General features: G+C 50.0%; 2 protein-coding genes across 2 annotated transcripts; both read left to right on the forward strand.

Moving 5' to 3' along the window:
- The first annotated feature begins 9 nt into the window (after positions 1 to 9).
- armh3 (armadillo like helical domain containing 3) lies at positions 10 to 18,252 on the forward strand. The gene is made up of 26 exons (XM_079730127.1): positions 10 to 131; positions 842 to 949; positions 1,050 to 1,106; positions 2,372 to 2,518; positions 3,183 to 3,290; positions 3,900 to 3,992; positions 4,519 to 4,593; positions 4,676 to 4,762; positions 5,253 to 5,309; positions 5,422 to 5,465; positions 6,313 to 6,373; positions 6,812 to 6,858; positions 7,267 to 7,342; positions 7,454 to 7,547; positions 7,711 to 7,815; positions 8,043 to 8,101; positions 8,196 to 8,261; positions 8,792 to 8,861; positions 9,919 to 9,979; positions 10,496 to 10,584; positions 12,894 to 12,976; positions 13,064 to 13,190; positions 13,483 to 13,558; positions 14,926 to 15,004; positions 15,844 to 15,960; positions 17,310 to 18,252. The coding sequence occupies exons 2-26, from the start codon at positions 848 to 850 to the stop codon at positions 17,400 to 17,402; spliced, it is 2,073 nt and encodes a 690-aa protein (XP_079586253.1). The 5' UTR covers positions 10 to 131; positions 842 to 847; the 3' UTR covers positions 17,403 to 18,252.
- Positions 18,253 to 19,416: 1,164 nt separating this feature from the next.
- On the forward strand, positions 19,417 to 25,616 carry LOC307071433 (A-type potassium channel modulatory protein KCNIP2-like; the record flags this gene model as incomplete). The annotated part of the gene is made up of 9 exons (XM_079730411.1): positions 19,417 to 19,486; positions 22,196 to 22,306; positions 22,819 to 22,943; positions 23,820 to 23,889; positions 24,215 to 24,285; positions 24,501 to 24,608; positions 24,823 to 24,927; positions 25,130 to 25,192; positions 25,569 to 25,616. The coding sequence occupies 9 exons, from the start codon at positions 19,417 to 19,419 to the stop codon at positions 25,614 to 25,616; spliced, it is 771 nt and encodes a 256-aa protein (XP_079586537.1).
- Positions 25,617 to 25,904: the final 288 nt, after the last annotated feature.

Consider the following 25,904-nt stretch of genomic DNA (forward strand, 5'->3'; position numbering starts at 1 on the left):
CCGCAGACACCCTGCAGAGGGAGGGCTTCACAGCGGAAGCAGAGCGAGCAGCAGACGCTAACGTACCGATGCTACCAACGATATAGCTTCACGAACAACATTTACTATCTTGATAATAACATTTAACCCCGGTAAGGTCTAAGTTAATATGTTGAACACAATGGAACTGACAACATGTTAATGTCACCACGAATCTCAAAAGCTTTACTATCAAAAGCCAACTTTAGCATGCTAGCTGTCTTAGCATACAATGTTATGCTACTGAGAGAGGTGTGCTGCTAGCTGCCTACCTTTAGTCAGCTGACTGACTGGCTGATGGCATATGGGATATTAATAGATATATATTATTATATCTATTAATGTAAACCTCTTCTATAAGTAACCAATCCGATCTCAGTACCACAACCGTGTCAGGTCATGTCTGTCTGTCTGTCTGTCTGTCAAATCTGGGCTTGGGTTCCTGGGATGGCATTCAGAGTATCAGAGACCAAGCAAGCAGATATTCTGCTGTTGAAGTGGTTTTGAATGGCTGTGTTATTAGACTATATCAGCGTTGCAATAGTCATCTTTACTTTGGAATTTTACAACTTTGTTAACTAGCAAAGAAATGTTGCTCAGCAAGATGCCTTTTACATTTAAGGCATTTATTCATGTATTTATTTAGTATGAAAGGCAAATAACTGAACCTGCACAAAACAGGTCCTAATAATAAATAGCACTAGAGATATTGCCAGCAGCAGGTCTGTTGAATGGATTCCTATCAGAATGGCTGCAGAATGACCAGACCGTCTAGATGTGTGTACGAGCCACCGGTCTGAGTTCAGCATCTCTCTGTCCCCAGACCGTCATGTCTCAGGTGGAGAAGAAGGTGGGGCTACTCCGGAGGTCCTCCTCCTCCAAGAAGCCGCTGAAGGAGAAGGTAGTGCTGATGTACGATGAGATCTTTGCGGTAAGGGCTTCTGCTTGTTCTCTGTAGTATCGTTATTGGTAGCAGGTGCATTGGGGGGAGGAGGAGGTGGAAGAATAATCTGCTGTCTCGTCCTCCACAGAAAGAGGACCCCTCCAAACACAACCCCCGCTTCTGGGACGAGCTGTTCCTCATGAAGGTGAGGAGACTCCAGCGTTGTCCGCTGGTCAAACATGTTGGTGAATACGCGTTCGCCCCCATGTTTGAACGTCCCATGTTTGGGAGGTTCGTCAAACCTATGAGGTGCATAGGGTCATGGGGCGGAATGTGGCTCAGGAGGTAGAGCAGGTTGGCTGGTAACCAGAATGTTGCTAGATCTTTCCCCGCCTCTCCAGACGCCCCCCCCCTGACTGCTCCCGACGAGCTGGCTGTCGCCCTGCATGGCTGACTCCGCCGTCGGTGTGTGAATGTGTGCATGAATGGGTGAACGTGGCAATATTGTAAAGCGCTTTGAGTGGCCACTGGGGAGAAAAGCGTTGTCTAAATGCAGTTCATTTACCATAAGCCCTGAATGATGATTGCAATTTTTGGGTTGTATCTTCATGATTGAAGGTCGCTGGATAAAAGCATTCGCCAAATTATGTAATAAGCACATCGTCACATTGTTGAAAGGACTGGTATGCATATGGTTATGCAATTTATGCTAATTTTCATTCTAGGAATAATGTAATGTTGATGAATGATTGTTTCTGATGTTTCAGACTCTTATGTTATGAATTGAATAGCTTTAGCTTAATAGGCTCTGATAACAAAACAGACTAAATCTTCATGAAGAGTTTAATTAGAAGTCCAAAGAAGGTGAACACAGACCCCCCCCAGACCCAGCTACAAGCGGTCTCTCTCTAAGGACCTGTTAATGTGTCGTTGTGGTAATGATGGAAATAGTGTGTTACACTTTTAGCCGTTTATAATTGTATCATTGGAAATCCTTATCTTTAAAATAGAGATGTTCCGACCATTTTTTCCTTCCCGATACTGATTCCGCTTCCTGATCTTGATTATCGGCCGATACCAAGTATATACCGATACAGCGTCTAGTATTGTACCTACTAACAGACTGTGTTCTTATGGAAGGGTTCTCTTACGATGACTCCTCCTTGTAGTTAAGCGTGAGCACCCATGTTTTTCCGACTTGGAAGCTCAAACGCATGTAGGTCGTAGATGACGCGTTTCCCGTTCTGACTTTCCTCTCCCGGCCGTTAACGAACGCTGCGTACACTGTAGTGTTTGTGACGTTCTCTGTGTACTAATGTAGTCATGTGATCGGATCGGCGCATAGACTTCCGTACTTGCTGATACTCGATACTGCCTGAAATGCACTTTACACTTTACACTGCTCACACTAGGATAGCCCCGTCTCAGCCCAGTATGACCCACGCCGTTAACAGGCCCCTCCCTTTGCAGGTCAACCTGGAGTACCTGGAGTCGAAGCTGGAGAGCGTGGACGGGGAGGAGGTGCAGAGGATCCAGGACAACATCAACTCTCTGTTCCACCGCTGTGTGCAGGCACTGGGGGAGGAGCACCAGATCAAGGTGGTCAACGCCCTGCAGGTACAGACCCTCTGAGACAGGTCCCGCCCCCCCTGAGACAGGTCCCGTCCCCTCTGAGACAGGTCCCGCCCCCCCTGAGACAGGTCCCGCCCCGTCTGAGACAGGTCCCGCCCCCTCTGAGACAGCCCCCCCTCTCTGAGACAGGTCCCGCCCCCTCTGAGACAGGTCCCGCCCCCTCTGTTACAGGATCCGTCCCCTCTTACACAGGTCCCACCCCCTCTAAGACAGGTCCCGCCCCCTGTTACACAGGTCCCGCCCCCTCTAAGACAGGTCCCGTCCCCTCTTACACAGGTCCCGCCCCCTCTTACACAGGTCCCGCCCTCTCTTACACAGGTCCCGCCCTCTCTAAGACATGTCCCGCCCCCTCTTACACAGGTCCCGCCCCCTCTAAGACAGGTCCTTAACAGGTCCATTAGTCGTTAAGCAGATCCTTTGCCAAAGCGACCCCACAGTGATTCCAGACGGACTGACTGATTTGTGGCCGTAAGTTATACTCATTGGTTCAAATCTAGATCGACCGATCTCAGCCGTTAACCACAGAGAGGAGACAGGGGAATGATCACAGATTACTGTCGTTTTCTCATGTATCTCACTCCTAAGCTCCTCTCTCCCTCCCTCCCCTCCCTCCTTCCCTCCCTCCCTCCCTCCCTCCCTCCCTCCCCAGACGCTGTGCGCTCTGTTCCGTGGCGTCCATCAGAAGAACAAGTCGTCCTCGGGCTTCGACATCATCAACATGCTGATGGGCTTCGACAAGGCGGAGCTCCGGATGAAGGTGAGTGTTGGAGCGGAGACAAACCACCAACAGCGGTCAGACCCAAAGACGTATTTTGAATTGAGATGTTCCCATACCATTTTTTCCTTCCCGATACCGTTTTCGATTCCTGAACTTGAGTATCGATACCGATATTGAGTATATACCGATACAGCCTGTAGAATGTAACAGCACTTGTTCTTATTGAAGGGCTCTCTTATGATGACAACAATGTACAGTCGCGTCACTGTCGACAATACCCTTTTTTTCAGAACTAGATAATTAACATTTCTAATCTATGATAGATTTGTATTCTTGTAGTCGATCGTGAGCATCCTATTTTTTCAGACTTGGCAGCTCAAACACACGTAGGTCGGAGACGACACGTTTCCCGTTCCGACTTTCCATCTCTGGCCGTTATCAGACGCAGCGTAACACCGTCGTGTTGTGATGTTCTCTGTGTAGTAAAGGAGTCATGTGATCGTATCGGATAGATCGCGCATAGACTTGCGTACTCGCCGATACACAATACTGCATTTGAGGCAGTATCGCAGGGGGTTCTGATACTGATTTCTGATACAACTCTAATCTTAAATGTATATCTGATGGTCTGTGGGTGTGTTCTGACAGGACCTGATGGAGAGTCTGGACAGCCTGCTCTGTGGAGACGGATCTGAGAGTCTGAAGAGTCTCTGCCTCAAACTGCTGCTGTGCCTGGTCACGGTGAGGGGGTGGAGCAGCTCACTCTGGGTGGAGCAGCTCACTCTGGGTAGAGCAGCTCACTCTGGGTAGAGCAGCTCACTCTGGGTGGAGCGTCTCACTCTGGGTGGAGTGTCTCACTCTGAGGAGCGTCTCACTCTGGGTGGAGCGTCTCACTCTGGGTGGAGCGTCTCACTCTGGGTGGAGCAGCCCACTCTGGGTAGAGCAGCTCACTCTGGGTGGAGCAGCTCACTCTGAGGAGCGTCTCACTCTGGGTGGAGCGTCTCACTCTGGGTGGAGCATCTCACTCTGGGTGGAGCAGCTCACTCTGGGTGGAGCGTCTCACTCTGAGGAGCGTCTCACTCTGGGTGGAGCAGCTCACTCTGAGGAGCGTCTCACTCTGGGTGGAGCGTCTCACTCTGGGTGGAGCAGCTCACTCTGGGTGGAGCGTCTCACTCTGAGGAGCGTCTCACTCTGGGTGGAGCATCTCACTCTGTGTGGAACATCTCACTATGGTAAATACCAGGCCTGACTGGTTCTTGTGTTCCAGGTGACGGACAACATCAGCCAGAACACCATCCTGGAATACGTCATGATCAACAGCATCTTTGAAGCCATCCTCCAGGTCTGTGGGTTCAGATCCCGGTGTATCCCTGGTGACCTTCTCCTGATGTGTTACTCAGCTTTGGTTGTCCCGTTGTGTTCAGATCCTGTCAGACGTGTCCAGCAGGGGGCAGCATGGCTACGACGCGGTGGTCCTCCTCGCTCTGTTGGTCAACTACAGGAAATATGAGGTGTGATGAAGAAAAACATATTTTTTGGACACGTTGGAAGCAGAATAATTTATTTAATTTAAGAGCATGATCCTGGGAAGATACTGGCAGCAAAGTGACCAAGAATAGATCCAATTAGACAATGTTTACATGAATCTCATAGGGTAACCTTTCCATTGTGGGAAGGTAATTCAAAGGTAACAAAGTTTAGGATTGGTCATGGCTGACTTCATGGCTACAATGGCGAGTCAAATCCCACTATCTTAACACCTCTCAGTCAGAGAGAGGAAGATAGTATCTCTAGGTCCAAGCAGAATGTAAACTGTTTTATATTGACTAGTAATTATATAATCAAGGTTAATATAATATGGATATAATTGTAGACTATAGTTATGATTACTATTTCCACAACCTGAGTGTGCAGATCTATGCAGATGAGGCGGGGGGGTGACCCTATACAAGTAGAATGGGGCCGTGTTAAACCAAAGCTCTGTCCTGTGCGGACCCCCAGTCGGTGAACCCCTACATCGTGAAGCTCTCCATCGTGGACGACGAGCCCACTCTAGACGTGAGTGCTTCCCCTTCGCCTGGTCCGAGCATGGATCGTTTTGATCAGAGCTTGTTTTCCTGGTCTGGCCACCGGTAACGTGAACCTTTCCCCCCTGGTCTGATGTCTGCAGGGAATGGGGATGGTGGTACATCACGCCCTGACAGAATACAGCCGGTAAGAGAGAGGGCTCCAGCTCCTCTGTTGGTCACTTGGATTCGTCTGATGGAAGAGGGATCGGGGGGGCGTGGATCACGATACACGCGTTTCTTGTGGTGCACATTCTGTGTTACCACGTTGACTCTATTTAAGGGTTTGAAAGGCTTCCCTTCGGTTTATGTTGACAACAAACACGTCATCTTCTGTCCACCTAAAGATAGTTATACCGCAGCTATGTCTGTCTAAAGTGTATTTCTGTGAAAGATAGATATACCACAGTTATGTGTGTGTAAAGTGTATTTATGGATGTCAAAGAGTCATGTGTGTAAAGTGTATTGATGGATATAAAAGGTCTGTGAGGCTGGAGCTCGCTTCCTACAGAGACCTTGTTAAGGCTGAACAATTAATCAAATTCAAATCGGAATCGCGATGTAATAGAGGTATGCGGTATGCAAATCGCAAAGGCTGCGATTAAAAAAAAAAAAAAAAAGTTACTGACTGGAAATCAGTACGATTCATTTATTTTAATTTTACAATTCAATAGTTAAATAAAGAAGTTTATAATATAAATTAATCTCAACACATCGGCCTTGCCTAAAGGAAAGAGCAGTTTTTATGTTGACTGCTTCCAATGTGTTGTGTTGGTCATACTAAAAAATGATTTATTTATTTTTTAGTGAATAATACACAACATAAGAAGCTTAATAAATTATAAAAATCGCAATATTGGTCAAAATAATCACATATAAACCCAAATCGTTCAGCCCTACTTGTGGTCCAGGCTGCAGTCTTCGTGCCGTGTTTCAGAGAAAAGCAGCATATGGGTGTTATAGAACCACCTGAACCTCTGTCTGCTCCTCATCAGGCAGTACAAGGCCAAGGAGGAGGAGAACCAGGGGGGCTTCTTCTCTACCTTCACCACCATGGTAGGACACCACCTCCAGGGCTGACGGAGAGCTGAGAGCAGCCTGGGATAGGGTCCTTGTGAGGTTTACGTTAACTCTTACATTCAGGGCGTTTATCAGACGCTTTTATGCAGAGCGACTTACAATAAGTCCCATTAGTCAGAAGAAAGAGAAACAACAATACATCTCTCGCTACAGTCAGGATGTTCATAGATCGCTAGGTTAACCCATTACCTACATGCAACAACGATAGCTAGGATAAGATGCTACACCATGCAGTGTAAGTACTCATTCTAAGTGCCAGGACTCACAACATACAATAAGTTTGTGGAGGGGGGGGGAATCACATATGAACTCTGGTTCATGTGTGATCATTCTGGGTATCAGTGTCATTCAGCGGGAGGGTTAGACAGGTGTGAGTTGGGGTGACTGAGGGTGTGATACCTGCTTTGTCCACAGGTGGGCAACATGTTCATAGCGGACGCAGACGAGAAGCTCTCCGTACAGTGAGTGCTCTGCCTGGTTTCTACACCTGTTCTAGAACGTCTTACTCTGACCTCACCCCTTCACCTCCTGTTTGAGCGTCGTACTCCTACTCACCCCTTCACTTCCTCTGATCTCACCCCTTCACTTCCTCCCGGTCTCTGATCTCACCCCTTCACTTCCTCTGATCTCACCCCTTCACTTCCTCTGATCTCACCCCTTCACTTCCTCTGATCTCACCCCTTCACTTCCTCTGATCTCAACCCTTCACTTCCTCCCGGTCTCTGATCTCACCCCTTCACTTCCTCCCGGTCTCTGATCTCACCCCTTCACTTCCTCTGATCTCACCCCTTCACTTCCTCTGATCTCACCCCTTCACTTCCTCCCGGTCTCTGATCTCACCCCTTCACTTCCTCCCGGTCTCCTGTCAGGACCAACGAGGCCATCCTGCTGGCGTTGTACGAAGCCGTTCATCTCAACAGGAACTTCATCACTGTTCTGGCCCAGGTAAGAGTGCTTCACCACCCAATGTGTGTTGACTTCACTTTGTGATGTCTGTGTTTTAGTCGGGGGGTGACTCCAGGACTCTAACCTCTCCGTAACGCTCTGCCTCTCCAGAGCCACCCGGAGATCGACATGGGGGTCACCTCCATCACCCCGTCTCCCACCACCCCCACCACCCCGCTGGGCACAAGCCCCCCCTCCCTGGATGGTGAGTCTCACCCCCACCCCCTACACCCTGCTGGGCACCACCCCCCCTCTGGGAGTGGACCCTCTCCCTCTGGGGAGTTTAAGCACACACTAAAGCTCTGTCTGTCTGTCTGTCTGTCTGTCTGTCTGTCTGTCTGTCTGTCTGTCTGTCTGTCTGTCTGCAGCCATGAACAACCAGGAGCAGCTGACTCTGGACCCCAACCTGCAGACCAGCAACCTCCTCATCACCTTCCTCAAGTACGCCTCCATCGTCATGCAGGACACCAAAGGTGAGTCCCCCACCTCCAACCCCACCCTGTCCACTCTCCCCTCCCCCCCTCTCCACCCCCCCGTCCTCTACAGCCCCCGCCCTCTCCTCTCTGATGTGGGGCCTTTGCCCGCTTGGCATCACTTTGTTTGATCCCTTTTATCCGTCAACGTCTGGAAGGGAAACTTTACGTGTGTGTGTGTGTGTGTGTGTGTGTGTGTGTGTGTGTGTGTGTGTGTGTCCTTCCAGAGGAGCACAGGCTCAACAGTGCCCGGTTGTGTCTCATCATCCTCACCTGCATCGCGGAGGTAGGAGACACCCCTTCACTCTCCTCCCATCGCCGCCCTCTCCCCTCCCTCCCTGATGTCTCACCTCGTCCTGGCCTGCTTGTGTCTCCTACAGGACCAGTACGCAGACGCCTTCCTCCACGACGACAACATGAACTTCAGGGTCAACCTGCACAAAATGGTGGGTGTCTGGGCGTGGAAGGAAGCCAAACTCTTCAGAGCTGTTCTGGTGCCGATGGCACTATCGGATATTCCCCAGATACTGCAAAAATTGCAGTATCTGGTATCGGCGAGTACGCAAATCTATGGGCAGTTACGATCACATGACAACGTGCGGTGTTACGCTGCGTTCGTTAAAGGTCGGAGGTGGAAAGTCGGAACGGGAAACGCGTCATCTCCGACCTGCGTGCGTTTGAGCTGCCGGAAAAATAGGGTCACTCACGCTTAACTGCAAGAATACAAATGTGTTATTATAATTATAGATTATAAATGTAAATAATCTAGAGAACGGACTGTACATTTCCATCCTCCTAAGAAAACCCTTCAATAAGAAAAAGGTGCATTAGTAGTTAAGACACTAGACGCTGTATCGGTATATACCCGGTGTCGGCCGATACTCAACTTCAGGAATCGGTATCGGGAAGGAAAAAAGGGTTAGGAACATCGGAGCGTCTCTAATTCTTCTAATGAGTCCCACTGCGTGTGTTACAGCCGATGAGGCACAGGAAGAAGGGAGTGGACAAGAACATCCCCTGCCGCCCGCTGGTGTGTGCGGTCCTAGGTACGTCGTTCTCCCTCTCCTCCAGCTCTGTGCCCCCCCACCCCCTCCAGCTCTGGGGGCCCACCTCCCCTCCTCCAGCTCTGGGGGCCCACCTCCCTCTCCTCCTCCAGCTCTGGGGGCCCCCCCTCCCTCCCTCTCCTCCAGCTCTGGGGCCCCCCTCCTCCAGCTCTGGGGCCCCCCTCCTCCGGCTCTGGGCCCCCCTCACCCCCCTCCTCCGGCTCTGGGCCCCCCTCACCCCCCTCCTCCAGCTCTGGGGGCCCCCCTCTCCTCCTCCAGCTCTGGGGGCCCCCCTCTCCTCCTCCAGCTCTGGGGGCCCCCCTCTCCTCCTCCAGCTCTGGGGGCCCCCCTCCCTCTCCTCCTCCAGCTCTGGGGGCCCCCCTCTCCTCCTCCAGCTCTGGGGGCCCCCCCTCCCTCTCCTCCTCCAGCTCTGGGGGCCCCCCCTCCCTCCCTCTCCTCCAGCTCTGGGGCCCCCCTCCTCCAGCTCTGGGGCCCCCCTCCTCCGGCTCTGGGCCCCCCTCACCCCCCTCCTCCAGCTCTGGGGGCCCCCCTCTCCTCCTCCAGCTCTGGGGGCCCCCCTCTCCTCCTCCAGCTCTGGGGGCCCCCCTCCCTCTCCTCCTCCAGCTCTGGGGGCCCCCCTCTCCTCCTCCAGCTCTGGGGGCCCCCCCTCCCTCCCCTCCTCCAGCTCTGGGGGCCCCCCCTCCCTCCCCTCCTCCAGCTCTGGGGGCCCCCCTCACCCCCGGTTGGAGATGTTCCCCCACCTGGTTCGTGGTGCTGGGGGAGGCAGTAGCTCAGGAGGCAGAGCGGGTCGTCTGGTAACCTGAAGGTTGCTGGTTCGATCCCCGGCTCCTCCTAGCTGAGTGTCGAGGTGTCCCTGAGCGAGACGCCCCCCCCCTGACTGCTCCTGACCAGCTGGCTGTCGCCCTGCGGGGCTGACTCCGCCGTCGGGGGGGGAATGAGTGCATGAATGATTGCTTTGGATTTTTTCAGCAAAAAAAACGAAATGTAAATATAAATGAAAATGCTTGTCTCTGTGATCTGATGTGATCTCTCTCTCCAGATCTGATGGTGGAGTTCATCGTCACTCACATGATGAAGGAGTTCCCCATGGATCTATACATGTGAGGGCCCGTGATTAACCAATGATTGTGTTCTTAAATATTATTTAGGATCATTTCTATACTAATGTCATAAACTGTTGCAAATGGGCAATTATTTCTGGGGTTGAGATTGGCCAGTATTCTGTTTATAATCGGAAACAGAATTAAGCATTTCTGAAGCTTCAACCAAATGATTGCTAATTGTACTCGTTGAACTAATGAGAAGAATCTGTTATCTGGTGTTCACAGTTTTAGCAATACTTCATGGTGTGTGTGTGTGTGTGTTTGTTTGTGTGTCAGCAATCATAGGCAGTCTGCATATATAGAGAAGGTGCTGTCATCTCTACTAATAATATAACTATATATTTATCTCTACTGATTCACTTGGTTGTTGATACTTGCACAGTGTTTGTGTTGTTGTTGTTGTGTAAGACATGATAGGCTCTTTATTAATATTTGGATGCTATGGTGTTGTAGTATTAGTCATTCCAAATAAATGAATCAAATGTGTGGTGTGTGTGTTTGCTCTTCCTGCAGGCGCTGTGTCCAGATCATCCACAAACTGATCTGCTACCAGAAGAAGTGCAGGATCCGGTTACACTACACCTGGAGGGAGCTGTGGTCAGGTCTGTTCCTCTCTCCTCTCTGTGGTCAGGTCTGTTCCTCTCTGTGGTCAGGTCTGTTCCTCTCTGTGGTCAGGTCTGTTCCTCTCTCCTCTCTGGTCAGGTCTGTTCCTCTCTCTTCTCTGTGGTCAGGTCTGTTCCTCTCTCCTCTCTGTGGTCAGGTCTGTTCCTCTCTCCTCTCTGTGGTCAGGTCTGTTCCTCTCTCCTCTCTGTGGTCAGGTCTGATCCTCTCTGTGGTCAGGTCTGTTCCTCTCTGTGGTCAGGTCTGTTCCTCTCTCCTCTCTGTGGTCAGGTCTGTTCCTCTCTCCTCTCTGTGGTCAGGTCTGTTCCTCTCTCCTCTCTGTGGTCAGGTCTGTTCCTCTCTCCTCTCTGTGGTCAGGTCTGTTCCTCTCTCCTCTCTGTGGTCAGGTCTGTTCCTCTCTCCTCTCTGTGGTCAGGTCTGTTCCTCTCTCCTCTCTGTGGTCAGGTCTGTTCCTCTCTGTGGTCAGGTCTGTTCCTCTCTCCTCTCTGTGGTCAGGTCTGTTCCTCTCTCCTCTCTGTGGTCAGGTCTGTTCCTCTCTCCTCTCTGTGGTCAGGTCTGTTCCTCTCTCCTCTCTGTGGTCAGGTCTGTTCCTCTCTCCTCTCTGTGGTCAGGTCTGTTCCTCTCTGTGGTCAGGTCTGTTCCTCTCTCCTCTCTGTGGTCAGGTCTGTTCCTCTCTCCTCTCTGTGGTCAGGTCTGTTCCTCTCTCCTCTCTGTGGTCAGGTCTGTTCCTCTCTCCTCTCTGTGGTCAGGTCTGTTCACCTCCGTTCCCTGTCTCACCTTCCCTCTGAGGTCTCGGTCTCTGTTCAGCCTGTGGCCCTTGCGTACCTCTCTCTGTGACGGCAGCCATCTGAGGACGGACTGCACTGGTCCCAGGAGAGCCCTGAGAGGGGTGCATTATTCATGTGCTGCACTCGTCCTTCACTGTCAAAGAGCTTTTGCTGTTGTGAGGCTTTTATTCTGGAAGGGCAGAAGACTCGCTGTCTGTATGTCAGCCGGCAGAGCTGACATAGAGCTTGAAAAACAAAGCCTCATTTCCTCATTTGGACGTCTCTAGGATTTAAATTTCCTCTTTAAGGGTTCCAAAAAGCCGAGGTCAAGACCCACATCAGGGTATCCCTGCAGGCTGGGATGGCTCCTTCTTGCTGTGTCTCATTAAAACCCACGTTCCTGGGCGTGGGCGACAGTAGCTCAGGAGGTAGAGCGGGTTGGCTGGTAACTGGAAGGTCACTTGTTCGATCCCCAGCTCCTCCTAGCGGAGTGTCGAGGTGTCCCTGAGCGAGACGCTGACTGCTCCGACAAGCTGGCTGTCGCCCTGCGTGGCTGACTCCGCCGTCGGTGTGCGAACAAATGCTTGTAAGTTGCTTTGGATAAAAGCGGCGTCAGCAAAATGCCCTAAATGTAAATGTTCCTGTAATCAGACCATTAAGGACCTGAACCCCCCCTCTTCTCGAGGCTGGTAATCGGGGCACAATGCAGACTGAGGATCAAGCCAAACGGAGGACATAAAGCTGTCTCCTCCATCTGCCTCTCTCTCCCAGCCGCCATGCTTCCTCTGTCGTTGAGAGGAGTGGCTCACAGGTTCCAGTTCTGAAGCTCTCACTGGGAGCGTACCGTCAACCTGACCGCAGGGACCCCGGTTCGATTCCTGCCCGTGGTCCATCACTGCATGTCCTCCCGTCTTTCTCCTATACCTTCCTGTCTTACTCTAAAGCAGCCCTCAATGTGGCATCCCGGCACGGGGATGTGCAGCCAGGGGGAACCCGAGTTCCCCCTGGCTTGTTCCTGTGGGGAAGAGAGGCGGCCGCGCACCGGCTGAATGCCTTACCTTACCTTATTAGCTGTGTTCGAAATCGTTCCCTATCACGGATATAGTGCACTATATAGGGGGCTCGCCATTTTGTAGTGGTGTTCGAATTCTCAGTGGTTGATTTCATTCACTATATAGTGGACTTAAAATACCCAAAATTTGAGTGAACATACGATGTTCCCTACATGTTACTCCCGTGTACCACAATGCAATGCGGTCGTTTAGAAATGTTCAGCGTAGTGTCCGAATTCTCGTTTGTTCGTTCCCTATATAGTGCACTATATCATGAACACTATATAGGGAATAGTAAGTGAGTGAATAGGGAACGGTTTCGAACACAGCTGTTGTGTGCGTCTCTGTGTGCAGCTCTAGACCTACTGAAAATGTTACAGTGTGTCTGTCTCCCTGAATGTGTTACAGTGTGCGTGTCTGTGTGTGTCTGTTACAGTGTGTGTGTTACAGTGTGTGTCTCTGTGTGTGCAGCTCTCATCAACCTGCTGAAGTTCCTGCTCTCCAACGAGACGACGCTATTGGCCAAGCACAACATCTTCCATCTGGCTCTGCTGGTGGGAAACACACACACACGCGCACGCTCACACACACACCCCTACACACGCACACACTCCTAACCCCCCTGTGGCCTGGTGTTCCAGGTGGTGAACCTCTTCAACATGTTCATCACGTACGGGGACACCTTCCTGCCCACGTCCAACAGCTACGACGAGCTATACTACGAGGTGGTGCGCATGCACCAGGTGTTTGACAACCTCTACTGCATGGGTAGGGAGACGGAGACTAACAGCAGATAACCTCAGAGACTAGAGACTGAGAGAACACGGAATGGGTTCTTCAACAGGCACATAGCAGCAACAATACAAGATAAAGTAAATACAGATTACAGTACAAATGAAAACACGTAAAAATAAGTAGCAGAAGTGGTAGTGGTACCAGCCACGGTTTATTCTAGTGCAAAAATGTAGTGCAAATTACAGAAATATGTATTTAAATAATGTGTTTTTGTATTGTGCGTGGGTTTGGGGGTAGTGGATTGACTGCCTCTTGTTGTGTTCAGTGTTGAGGGTCTCGACCAACACGGGCCAGTGGAAGGAGCCCGCCAGCAAGGTCACACACTCTCTGGTCAACGTTCGGTAAGCCCGCACACGCACACACACACATACTCACTCACTCACTCACTCACTCACTCACTCACTCACTCACTCACTCACTCACTCACTCACTCACTCACTCACTCACTCACTCACTCACTCACTCACTCACTCCACTCGGCCACCCTCACACTGTTATTTCCTTCATCAGTCGGTGTCTTCCAGATCATTCCCTCCCTCCTCCTCCTCATCATTCAGTGATCTGGTTATTATTGTTATCTTTCATCTATCTGCATATAGAAGGGTGGAGGGAGACTGCAGCAACAATGGCAATAAATGGATTCAAATAGATGATCAGTTATCACAGACCAAATAGGACCTCGGAACATGCTGTGTCTCAATGAAAGCCTAGTTCTATTCCATCTCCATTACTCTTTCTGTTGATCTTCTTCTCTTATCTTCCTGCTTCTCATTCACACAGTGACTCCCCAGTGTGGGAGAATATATTATTATATATTATTTATATTTTACACTACTCTTCAAACGTTTGGGGTCACTTTGGGAAATGTCCTTGTTTTTGCAAGAAAAGTATTATTTTTTTTTTCAATGAAGATAGCATTAAATGATCAGAAATACAGTCTAGACATTGTTAATGTGGTAAAGGACTATTCTAGCTGGAGACGGCCGAAGTTTATTTGAATGTCTACATAGGTGCACAGAGGCCCACTTCCAGCAACCTTCACTCCTGTGTTCTAATGGTACATTGTTTAATCGCGTTAAAAGGCTAATTGATCATTAGAAAACCCTCGTGCAATTATGTTTACACAGCTGAAAACTGTTCAACTGTTGAACAATAGTGTATATTAGATATTAATACCATATTACCAGGGGTGATTTGCTTTGATTCTATCAGTAGGACGTTGTATTGGATAAACCGTATCCATAAGGTAACATGGGGCTCCTTTAACACTCAGTGCTCATAGCATGAAGCTCTGCTGTAGCCCAGAGGCTGTGATGAGGAGTTACCCGGTTGGTTCCTGCTAATGGAAAAGGAACCGTGATGGGATTGCAGAAGCAGTAATATCTCAGTGTGTGGGTGTTTGGCGGTGTGTAGTCTGTCAGAACCCCCCCCCCCCCCCCCCCCCACCAGATCCTTGCTCACCAGTGTGGATCCATAGATACTTAAAACACGAGCAGAGTAATGAGTTCTCTGAGGAGGGATGGGAGATGTTTACCCTCTCTCCTGTGACCTCCTCCGATGCTGAGCGGGAAACAGTGAGCGTAATGTTGTTGAAGTAAAACACGTTTATGGTCTGCGGGTCCATCACAAAGTGGCACTTAAACCCTGGGATGTAAACGCTCTCTTCTCTTTTCTAACCTAACGTTTGATATGAACTCATGGATTCCAGGGCCATCATCAACCATTTCAACCCCAAGATCGAGTCGTACGCGGCCGTGAACCACATCTCCCAGCTGTCTGAAGAGCAGGTAGGTCTCGTCCTGGAGGATTTACAGAGTGAATGGGGGCGGTTTGGGGGATAACGTTTAAGGTCCATAATTAATAAGGTGGTGGAGAGAAGTCGCTGCCTCTTCATCCACACCTGATCGCCCTCTGTTTGGACATCTGCTGTCTTGTATTCTCTAACTCGTGCTCACACACACACACACACACACACACACACACACACACACACACACACACACACGCACCCATCCATCATACACTGTGTTACATAAACCATGATGACCCCTCTTCTCACTCAGGGCCTCTCAGCTCTGCAGTAGAAGCAGGCCTAAGGTCCCCCAGGGGGGGTTCTCTCTTTAAGACGGCCTCACCTGCCCCCGTGCTGAGGAGCGTGGGGGGGGGCGAGAGAGAGGGCGGCGCTGATGAATGTTTCATCACAGCTCCATTAGACCTTTGAATAAAACAAAACCCCACGCAAACCTCTTTTTGTTTCACATGGTATTTAAACTGTGTGTGTGCGTGTGTGTGTGTGCGTGTGCGTGTGCGTGTGTGTGGGGAGGGACTGGTTGGGGATCATTTCACGGCTGACTTCCACTTCTAATCTGGAGAAAAGCACTGCATTATTGGGCCATTTCCCAACCTCTACTGGGGTGAACCTCTGCTGGGGTGAACCTCTGCTGGGGTGAACCTGGGTGTCTGAATGGGTGAATGTGTTTATGAATGGGTGAATGTGAGGCGGTGTTGTAAAGGGCTTTGAGCGGCCCCTGGTTAGAATAGCTCTGTCTAAATGCAGTCCATTTATTCCCGTATTCCCGCCCCTCTCCTCCCCCATCTCCCCGCCCCCCTGCCTGCCCCCCCCCAGGTGCTGGAGGTGGTGCGGACCAACTACGACACGCTGACCCTGAAGCTGCAGGACGGCCTGGACCAGTTTGAGAGATACTCGGAGCAGCCCCGCGAGGCCGCCTTCTTCAAGGAGCTGGTGAGGGGGGGGTAACGATCCGTCGATCGGCGAACAATCCAACTGTATCGATGCAGCGCCCAAACGTCGATGCATACCGCTGTATTATAGTGCGCCAAGCCGCTCACGTATGCGTACACCAGTTAAACAGTCCCTCCAGAAAAAAGCCATTATGCGATCGCATAATTCAACGCACAATCAGCCAAAGTCCGCATATTCATGCGAGGGCCGCATTTTTTCAAATATGCCGTACTTTCACCGCATAAATTGCAGATTTCCGCGCAAAATATGCGGGGCTTGCATGATTTCATAATCCCCGCATTTTCGTTACAAAAAAGTCACATATCTTAGCAGAAAGTTGAAAAATGTTGCGTTTACTTCACACAAGAGCAGCCATTCCCCCTATTGCCATGGGAACGTTATGAAGTGACGTAATTACGTGGCGTGAACGTCATCGAAAATCTGCAATTTTTTGCAAGTTCCCGCAATTTCATCGCATAAAATTGCATAAATATGCCGCATATTTCATCGCATTTTTTAAGAAAACGTGCTTCATAATCAAGGATTTTTGGCCGAAACAATCACAAAAAAATGCCGCATTTTTCTGGAGGGACTGGTTAAACGGGGCGAGCGGCGAGCGCATGTGTGACCGCGGCGATGTCTAGTTTCAGTTTTGCTACTAGCAGCACGGCTAGCAGTGTTGCCAGATTGGGCAGATTTCAGTTTTTTCCAGCCATGTGATTAAAAGTAGCCCAATTCTTTAACCAACCTTGCATTGCATTTTGAGGGACTTGCTGTGTCTCAGCAGCAGCGTTATATTCCTCGTAGTAGGCTACGGCAGCGGCGGACTGATACCTTAGTTAAATTCCGCTGCTACTGAGAAAGTAGTCCCTCAAAATGCAATGATTCATGCGATCCGAGGTTAGTTTTATTTCTAAAATCATTCTATCAACACAGGCATTTACATCGACCGTCTGGCGTTATAGTTGATTTACCTCGGATGTACTGTGGAGTGGGTAAGACTGTTTTATTAGCAGGCTAGTATTGCCCATTGCCGTGCGCTAGCCTAGCACGAGCGAACTCTGCAACTAGAAGGACTGAATGAAATGTGTTGAAAACTGTCTCCAATGATAAAGAACACCAAGGCTAAGTGGTTTATTGTGGGTTGATGTGAATGTAAGAGGTTGTGTTAAATGGCCGTATGATATCGCCTCACATCGATCGCATGCCCCTGAATCGAATCGAAATCGTATCGCAGCAGACTTTTGATATCGGCAAATATTGTATCGTTGTCCGATGAATCGATTTAATGTCGTCTCGTGATGAAGAGAGAGAGCTCTCACCACCTGTGCCCCCCCCACCCCCTCCAGGTTCGCTCCATCAGCCTCAACGTGCGGAGGAACGTGTCTCTGAGCACCATGAGCCAGGACCTGCTGCTCAAGGAGTTCTCCACCATCTCCTGAAGGGCCCCCCCCCCCCCCCACTGTTCAGTCTGTTAACAGCGTGCTCCAACCTGGCAACCCGCACTACCCCTGGTCTAGTCTGAGACCCCCCCCCCCCCACACTGGTCAGGACTCAAACCATGACCAGCTAGCCAGACAAAACCAGACACTCTACAAGTATTCCCTGTCTGTGTGTGTGTGTGTGTGTGTGTGTGTGTGTGTGTGTGTGTGTGTGTGTGTGCGTGTGTGTGTGTGTGTGTACTACTACTACTACTACTGAATCACAGTATTTGAGGAACTATTAACTCCCCATCGTGTTGAAGCTCTCTTGAGTAGGACCTGTTTCAGGAAGGACTGAGCAGCAGCCGGTCCAAACGGGCTGCTGACCGCCTGGTTTGTAGGACGGCTTACGGACAACGTGCGGGGGAAACAACAATCCTGACGGGAATGTCCAACTGTTCTTCACGAATGTTCTCCTGAGGGTTCTGTATCCAGCCCCCTGCTGTGGGGTGGGGGGGTCGCCCTGTAGGTATTGTCTTTCCTTTAAATCACGTTAACACTTTCCTCTTTAAAATGCACACCTCCCCCCCCGCCCGGAGTAGGGTGAACACTAAACCAGATGGGGGGGGGATCAGGAGACCTGCTGGAGACCACCTCCAGGCCCAGGACAGACCCCGAGGTCCAGACCCCGAGGTGGGGTCACCGAGGTCCAGACCCCGAGGTGGGGTCACCGAGGGGGTCTGACCTTCTGGAACGCATCACTTCCCCCGACGTGTTTCTTAAGGTTCTTTTCAGTGGGCTCCCACTCCATTTTAACTCGGTTAAGTCATGGTTATTGATTTTTTTTTTAATAAACCTTGTTGTCCTTCTACTTTAACTCTGCATACGTTTTGATTGGATGCTGCTGGGGATGATTCAGAGATGAACTGGTCAACATGATGAACGCTCATCTCCGGCCAGTGTCTACCATCAGGACCACCTCTCTATAGCATCATCAGTGGTTCTCAAAACTTGTGGACCTCCTCTAAGATATAGTTTCACCTTAGTAGCCCTTTCACTGGCACAAAACAATGTTGGGCTAAAAAATATTAAATTATCGGAAATAATGTGTGTGTTCTATTTGGCAGTGTAAAAATGAACATTAAAAAGTTGTAAATACCCACAATTTAGTGAGAAGCATGGGGCTGTGCCTCATGCAACCCCTGCAGTATGCCAAAGTACCCCTAGGGGTACGCTTACCCCCATTTGAGAACCACTGTTTTACATCATCACCATCATGAAAGGAGCTTAGTGGGGCTTCTTTGACCAAGTGTTTTGTGCGAACATTTTACTTGGCACTGCTCACTTTATAGTGGTCAACTATTTTACACCTTTCACATTAATCACACTCAGAATACTTTGGAGATTAGGGCTTTGGGTCTCATCCGGAGCATTCCCTGTGCTCTTCAGATGACAGATGGCCCGTGTTGCCTCGGCTCTGTGTTGTTCATCATCCTTCACAGCCTGAAGATCTATTGGATGTCATCCAACCATCCCCTCCTCATCAGTGAAGCCTCAAAGACAAACAAGTGGTCTCACGGGGGTACCCAGACCCTCGACGCTCTCCAGGATTCAGCAAGTTTACGTCCAAAGCCGCTTCACTAGAATGAAGACAGGAGGCTTCACTGGAAGATAGGAGGTTTCACTAGAATGAAGACCGGAGGCTGAGCCCTGAAGCCTCTGTCCCCGACGCGCAGGAATCTCACCGTGACGCGTCACGGTTGCGCTCTAGGACTGGGAGGAGGAGGTTCACTGAGGACGGAGGTTCACCGAAGGAGGACGGAGGTTCATCCTTCGGGAAGAGTCGGGAGGAAACACGACGGAGCTCCGGAAGCTTCGGAGTTTGGATTTGGTTTCACTGAAACGCTGCTGCGTAAAACCTCCTATCTGCTTCTCTGTGCGTTTAAAATATGAGGACGCAGTACATGAACTTCTTTAGGTGGTAGACCTCCATTACAGAACAGGTGTGGACTGGATCTGGAGAGAATCTCGTGAGATGAAGTCCGTCAGTCAGGATCAGAGCTTCACGGACTCGGAGCTGGACAGATCCTACGACCCGCTAACAGGTGCGTAAAGGTTCATTATGCTTTTCCGTAAGGAATTGGCTCTCTATCTGTTAATTGCTCCATGTGTTTGCTGACCTGCTTTAGACTTCTAAAACTTTTTTATTTGATTGGTTTCGTGTTTCAATTAGAAAGGCACCGATGATTCTGTCCAACATCTGGGCAACGTGCGTAAAGTCCGTCAATGTGTGGCGATGAGGATTGTTCTCGGCCTCATAGTCCTAATATTGTGAACTATATTAACGAAAGCCCTTAATAGAAAGTCATTCCAGGATAATAACTGCTAATAACTACTATTCAATTATCTCAGAGGGCTTGGCCTGATCGGAGGATAAAGCCGGTGTGGCACATTCATTATGCGTCACGGTGCGGTCAGCCCTCCGACGGTTGGTTTAATGGTGAACGGACTGCATTTACACTATTTTTATTTTATTTTATTGGTTTACTTGAAAAGTAAATAAAGTGCTCCGATTTGAGAGGCTACCATCTCCCTAGTGATGGGTCTGGTGGTTCTGCCTGTTCGTTCGGAGCAGGGTTGGACACATTTTTTCCGAGGTGGTGGAGCAGCATTGTGAATTATTTTATAGGCGCAAGTCAGAATATAGTATGAGGTTTTCGAGGTTAAGCATGTTATACTTGCCCAGTATGGCACAGTGGTGGTACTGAATTGGTCTTTTGTCAGTATTTTCAGAGATTGTTTGTAAAGTGATCTAATTGATTTTAGGCATTCTTGTTAGCCTGGGACCAGCTTGACATACAGTAACTTAAGTGAGCCATAATAGCATTAACATAGGTCTTAGCAGCATCAACAGTGAATGCATTTCGAATGTGTCTAAAATTAGGGGGTTCGTGTCCCCCCCGCGGTCTGGTGGCCCCTACAGTGGCCCCTGAAGTGTGTGGAACAGAGCCTTCAGAGTGACTCAGATCGGCCAGATGTCTTCAGGGCGGAGACACAGAGCCAGGGCGACCTCTCTGCATCTCTAGGGAACTCAGGGGACAGGCATGTACCCACAACGGTGTGTATCTGTTCATGAATCACACGTCATGTATGACCTGATGGATCTGACCTTCTAGTCAACACTAACGTGACAGAGAAAGAGAGAGAGGGTGTGACAGAGAGAGGTAGAGAGTGACAGGGAGAGAGTGACAGAGAGAGGGAGTGACGGAGAGAGAGTGTTAAAAATATACAGTAATCGAATATATAACTGAGATTACAGTAATCTTAGTTATTTCTAATAGACATAATACGCAGTGGACGCCAATCAAAAAATTCAAATCAATGTGCATTTGACTTTAGTAACAGAATGTGTGTGCAGATAAACACATGTTGTGTACTCCGTCTCATAGGCTACTGTATACTTTATCATGTGTGTCTTTGGCATTTTTATGCTTGAGGGAGCAAATCAAAAAATCAATGTTTCAGAATGTTTACATTAATTGCACTCTAGCCTTGGAAATAATAATAAACACAGCGTTCCGGCGGTTTTATGGCCCTTATTTATTTTAGCCTTATATATCTAGAGTCTAATTCTACCGAAGATCCATGTTCACAATGTAACTCTTAACCGGTTTGTTTGTTGAAAGTTAACATACAAAGAAGTATGTCCATTTGCACGGGTCTGCGATTTAAAGGTAAGGTTAAGCGTCAAACCACCAGGAGAATAACAGGCCACCGTACATCGTTAACAGAATGCTAACACAATGCTGCCCTCCGGTGGTTAGGCAGAGGTACTTCGCTTAAACACGAATAAAGCTTCCATGTTGTTGTCTTTAGTTGAGTACATTCTTGTTGGTATATGTGTAATTTTCTCTGGGGAGACTGGAGACCATCCCCCACCAGTACAAATAGAATCCATTTATACAGTAAAAAGATATCATACTTTAATTTGTATGTAGTAATGTTGAAAAATGGGAGCAGCTTCCTTGGAACTTCAATAAGGAAGTGAAAGGCGTTGTTAGGACAGTCAACGTTCCTCCGAGTAACAAGTGAGATTCACAGCTGCAGAGAGAGAGACGCCTGTTAGGAAAATAAGATGACAATGTAAATGGACTGCATTTATATAGCGCTTTCCTAACCATTGGCTACCCAAAGCGCTTTACAATATTGCCTCACATTGACAATTCACGCACACATTCACACACAGAGGGCAGAGTCAGCCATGCAAGGCGACAGCCAGCTCGTCGGGAGCAGTTAGGGTTAGGTGCCTTGCTCAAGCACACCTCAACACTCAGCTAGGGATTGTTCCGGCAACCTTCAGGTTACCAGGCAACCCGCTCTTCCTCCTGAGCTACTGCTGCCTCACAATATTAAAGGTGAGAGAGAGACTGGTAGTAGGAAGAGAGAGAGAGGAGGGAGGAGACAGGAGAGAGGGGAGAGGAGGGAGGAGACAGGAGAGAGGGGAGAGGAGGGAGGAGAGAAGAGAGGAGGGGAGAGGAGAGAGGAACTAAAACCGCAACAATATGTGGAACATGGGAAGCAAACCATACTTCATATAATAAACTTGATGTAAGTCTCAATGTATAATGTATAATGCGTACATGACCCACCCCCGAAGTATGTGACACGGCCCTTGATGAGATGAGCTTTACTTTTGACACCAGGTCAGCAAATCATGTTCCTATTGGACATGAATATGGAAGCTAGAACGTATCATAGTAAATGACAAGTTAATCCTGCCTCAATCCTCCCTCGCTGTGATTGGTTGATTCCAGGTCACCTGCCGTCCAGACCCAATAAGAAGACCCTAAAGCAGAGGTTCCTCAGACTGCTGCCCTGCTGTCCATCAGCCTCGGGCTCCTCCACCAATCAGAGCAAGTTCCTCTGTAGCTCTGACCCTCAGAGATCTCAGCCGGCTCCTCTCTCTCCTCGTGGCTCAGTGCTGCTCTCTCTCCCTGCCCCCCCCCCCTCTGTTTTTGTCCTATGGGATGGGTTGGATCTGTTGTTGTCCCAACGTTCTCTCTCTCTGTGTGGGTCTGTCCGTGTCCTAACTGTCTCTCTGTGTGGGTCTGTCCGTGTCCTAACTGTCTCTCTGTGGGTCTCTCCTGATCCTAACTGTCTCTCTGTGGGTCTCTCCTGATCCTAACTGTCTCTCTGTGTTGGTCTGTCCTGGTCCTAACTGTCTCTCTGTCGGTCTGTCCTGGTCCTAACTGTCTCTCTCTGTGGGTCTGTCCTGGTCCTAACTGTCTCTCTCTATGGTTCTGTCCTGGTCCTAACTGTCTCTCTCTGTGGGTCTGTCCTGGTCCTAACTGTCTCTCTCTGTGGTTCTGTCCTGGTCCTAACTGTCTCTCTGTGGGCCTGTCCGGGTCCTCCTAACTGTCTCTCTGTGTCCTCCTAGACAGCGAGGCGGGCGATGGGGAGCTGTCCACGGTGTACTGCAGACCAGAAGGTCTGGAAAAGCTCACCCAACGGACCAAGTTCAACCGGAGAGAGCTCCAGATTCTCTACAGGGAGTTCAAAAATGTCAGCCAGAGTCACACTTTTTGGGACAATTTTCAATCCCAGTTGTTCCGCGGGGTTCTTTAGAATAGTGTGGGGATGGTGAATGCATGTGTGTGTGTGGAAACTCGTCGACACGCCCACCACACAGACAAATCCCACACTGGTTCAGACCGGTTGAATCCTGTAACATGTCCTCCCTGTCTCTGTAAACTAACCATGTCCGATCCAGTCTAAGCTGGTTCCCTTGTGGCTAAACTGGTTCCCTTGTGTCTAAGCTGGTTCCCCTGTGTCTAGGCTGGTTCCCTTGTGTCTAAACCAGTTCCCTTGTGTCTAAACCGGTTCCCTTGTGTCTAAACAGGTTCCCTTGTGTTTAAGTTGGTTCCCCTGTGTCTAAACTGGTTCCCTTGTGTCTAAGCCGGTTCTCTTGTGTCTAAGCCGGTTCCCTTGTGTCTAAACCGGTTCCCTTGTGTCTAAACTGGTTCCCCTGTGTCTAAGCCGGTTCCCTTGTGTCTAAGCCGGTTCCCTTGTGTCTCAGCCGGTTCCCTTGTGTCTAAGCTGGTTCCCCAGTGTCTAAGCTGGTTCCCTTGTGTCTTAACCGGTTCCCTTGGGTCTAAACCGGTTCCCCTGTGTCTAAACCGGTTCCCTTGTATCTAAACTGGTTCCCCTGTGTCTAAGCTGGTTCCCCTGTGTCTAAGCTGGTTCCCTTGTGTCTAAGCCGGTTCCCTTGTGTCTAAGCTGGTTCCCTTGCGTCTAAGCCGGTTCCCTTGTGTCTAAGCTGGTTCCCTTGTGTCTAAGCTGGTTCCCCTGAGTCTAAACTGGTTCCCTTGTGTCTAAGCTGGTTCCCCTGTGTCTAAGCTGGTTCCCCTGTGTCTAAGCTGGTTCCCCTGTGCTCCTCAGGAGTGCCCCGGTGGGACGGTGGACGAGGAGGGCTTTAAGGCGATCTACTCACGCTTCTTCCCCCAGGGAGGTGAGTGCTGGGCTCTCACTCGACCAGCCTGCCTTCAAAGATTCAAATCCACTGAGAGCTAGCTACTAGCTGTGCTAGCTAGCGAGCTACCAGCTGTGCTACTAGCGAGCTACCAGCTGTGCTACTAGCGAGCTACCAGCTGTGCTACTAGCGAGCTACCAGCTGTGCTACTAGCGAGCTACCAGCTGTGCTACTAGCGAGCTACTAGCTGTGCTGCGTATAAACGACAACATTTGTTATGTTTTCAAAGACGAACTGAATTATTCCTGAGTCACTTTGTCCTCATGACTTTTTTGTGTTTTTCATTGTTTTCTCCTGATCCCAGACTCCAGTATGTACGCTCACTTCCTGTTCAGAGCGTTCGACACGCAGAGTGACGGCGCGGTCAGCTTCCAGGTGAGACGCTCACTACTTACCACTCAGACGCTTTGGTCCGAAGCTTTAACGGGATTTAGAACCCATGTTATGAAGGAGCAGGGAGGAGTCAGTCTGCTCCAGTATGGCTGCCCAGTACCCTGCACTGGTGGGCTCCCAGTACCCTGCACTGGTGGGCCCCCAGTGTTCTTGATGAACCCTGGCTCTCCTCCTGACGTCTCCCGCCTCGTCCCCAGGACTTTGTGACGGGGCTGTCCACCATCCTGAGGGGCTCTGTGAAGGACCGGCTGAACTGGGCCTTCTGCCTGTACGACCTCAACAACGACGGCTGCATCTCCAAAGAGGTGAGGCCACATCTGTCTGTGTGTCTCTCTCTCTCTCTCTCTCTCTCTCTCTCTCTCTCTCTCTCTCTCTCTCTCTCTCTCTCTCTCTCTCTCTCTCTCTCTCTCTCTCTCTCTCTCTCTCTCTCTCTCTCTGTCTTTGTGTGTGCGTGAAAGGTTTGTTTGTGAGGCTTGTGTTTGTGAGGCGATGCTCTCCCCTCCCTCCATCTCTGGTCAGGAGATGACGGACATCATGCACTCCATCTACAACCTGATGGGGAAGAACACCTCCCCGGGCATGAAGGCCAGCGCCCCCGACGAGCACGTCGACCTCTTCTTCAGGGTAAGATCCCGCGCCACGCCCCCCCGCTAACCCCTCCCATCACTAGGTTAACCCATTCCCCGTATTCAACGCAGATAGCTAGGATAAGATGCTCTATGATGCTAAGTACTATTTTTAAGCCCACCCCTGCATAATAAATAAATGAGGTAATATATATTTCCCAGTTTTATTGACTCACCGAGTCTCTATTTCCAACCCTCAGAAGATGGACCGGAACAGAGATGGCGTGGTGACGATGGAGGAGTTCATGGAGGCATGCAGGAAGGTCCTTCATTTATATTCACTGAACAATGCAAACATGCTGCATTTACACCGCACTTCTCTAATTGGCCAATCAAAGCGCTTTACAATACTGTCTCACATTCGCCCATTCATGCATTCATTCACACACTGACGGCGGTGTCGACCACGCAGGGTGACAGCCAGCTGGTCAGGAGCAGTCAGGGGGGGGGCGTCTCGCTCAGGGACACCTCCACACTCGGCTAGGAGGAGTCGGGGATCGAACCAGCAACCCTCTGGTTACCAGCCGACCCGCTCTGCCTCCTGAGCCACACGCCGCAAACACACTGCAGCAGCAGCATTGAACCAAACATCTCAATGAAACCCTTTGTTGATGCTTCCTGTTGTGTTTCCCCGCCCAGGACGAGAACATCATGCAGTCCATGCAAATGCTGGACCACGTCATCTAGAGCGGAGGCTGGAGACCCAGGGAGAAGACCGGACCCTCCAGACCGGGACCCGTTCTAGTCCTAGCGTGGGTCATGTGGAGTAATGATTGTGCGTTAAGACGCAGTGGTAATACAATGTCACTCACACCATGACCACTCTCTGAGATGGACACGTCACTGGAAGTGCTTCCATATGGCATGTGTACGTCTGACCGCGGCAGTCAGTGCGTCGTACTGCCTAACATGAACACACAATCACCTTTGGACGATCAATGATTTGGGCTCTGATAGGTTGACTGATTATCAATG

Source organism: Pollachius pollachius (assembly GCF_949987615.1).
Source record: "Pollachius pollachius genome assembly, chromosome: 2".
Taxonomy (NCBI): Eukaryota; Metazoa; Chordata; class Actinopteri; order Gadiformes; family Gadidae; genus Pollachius; species Pollachius pollachius.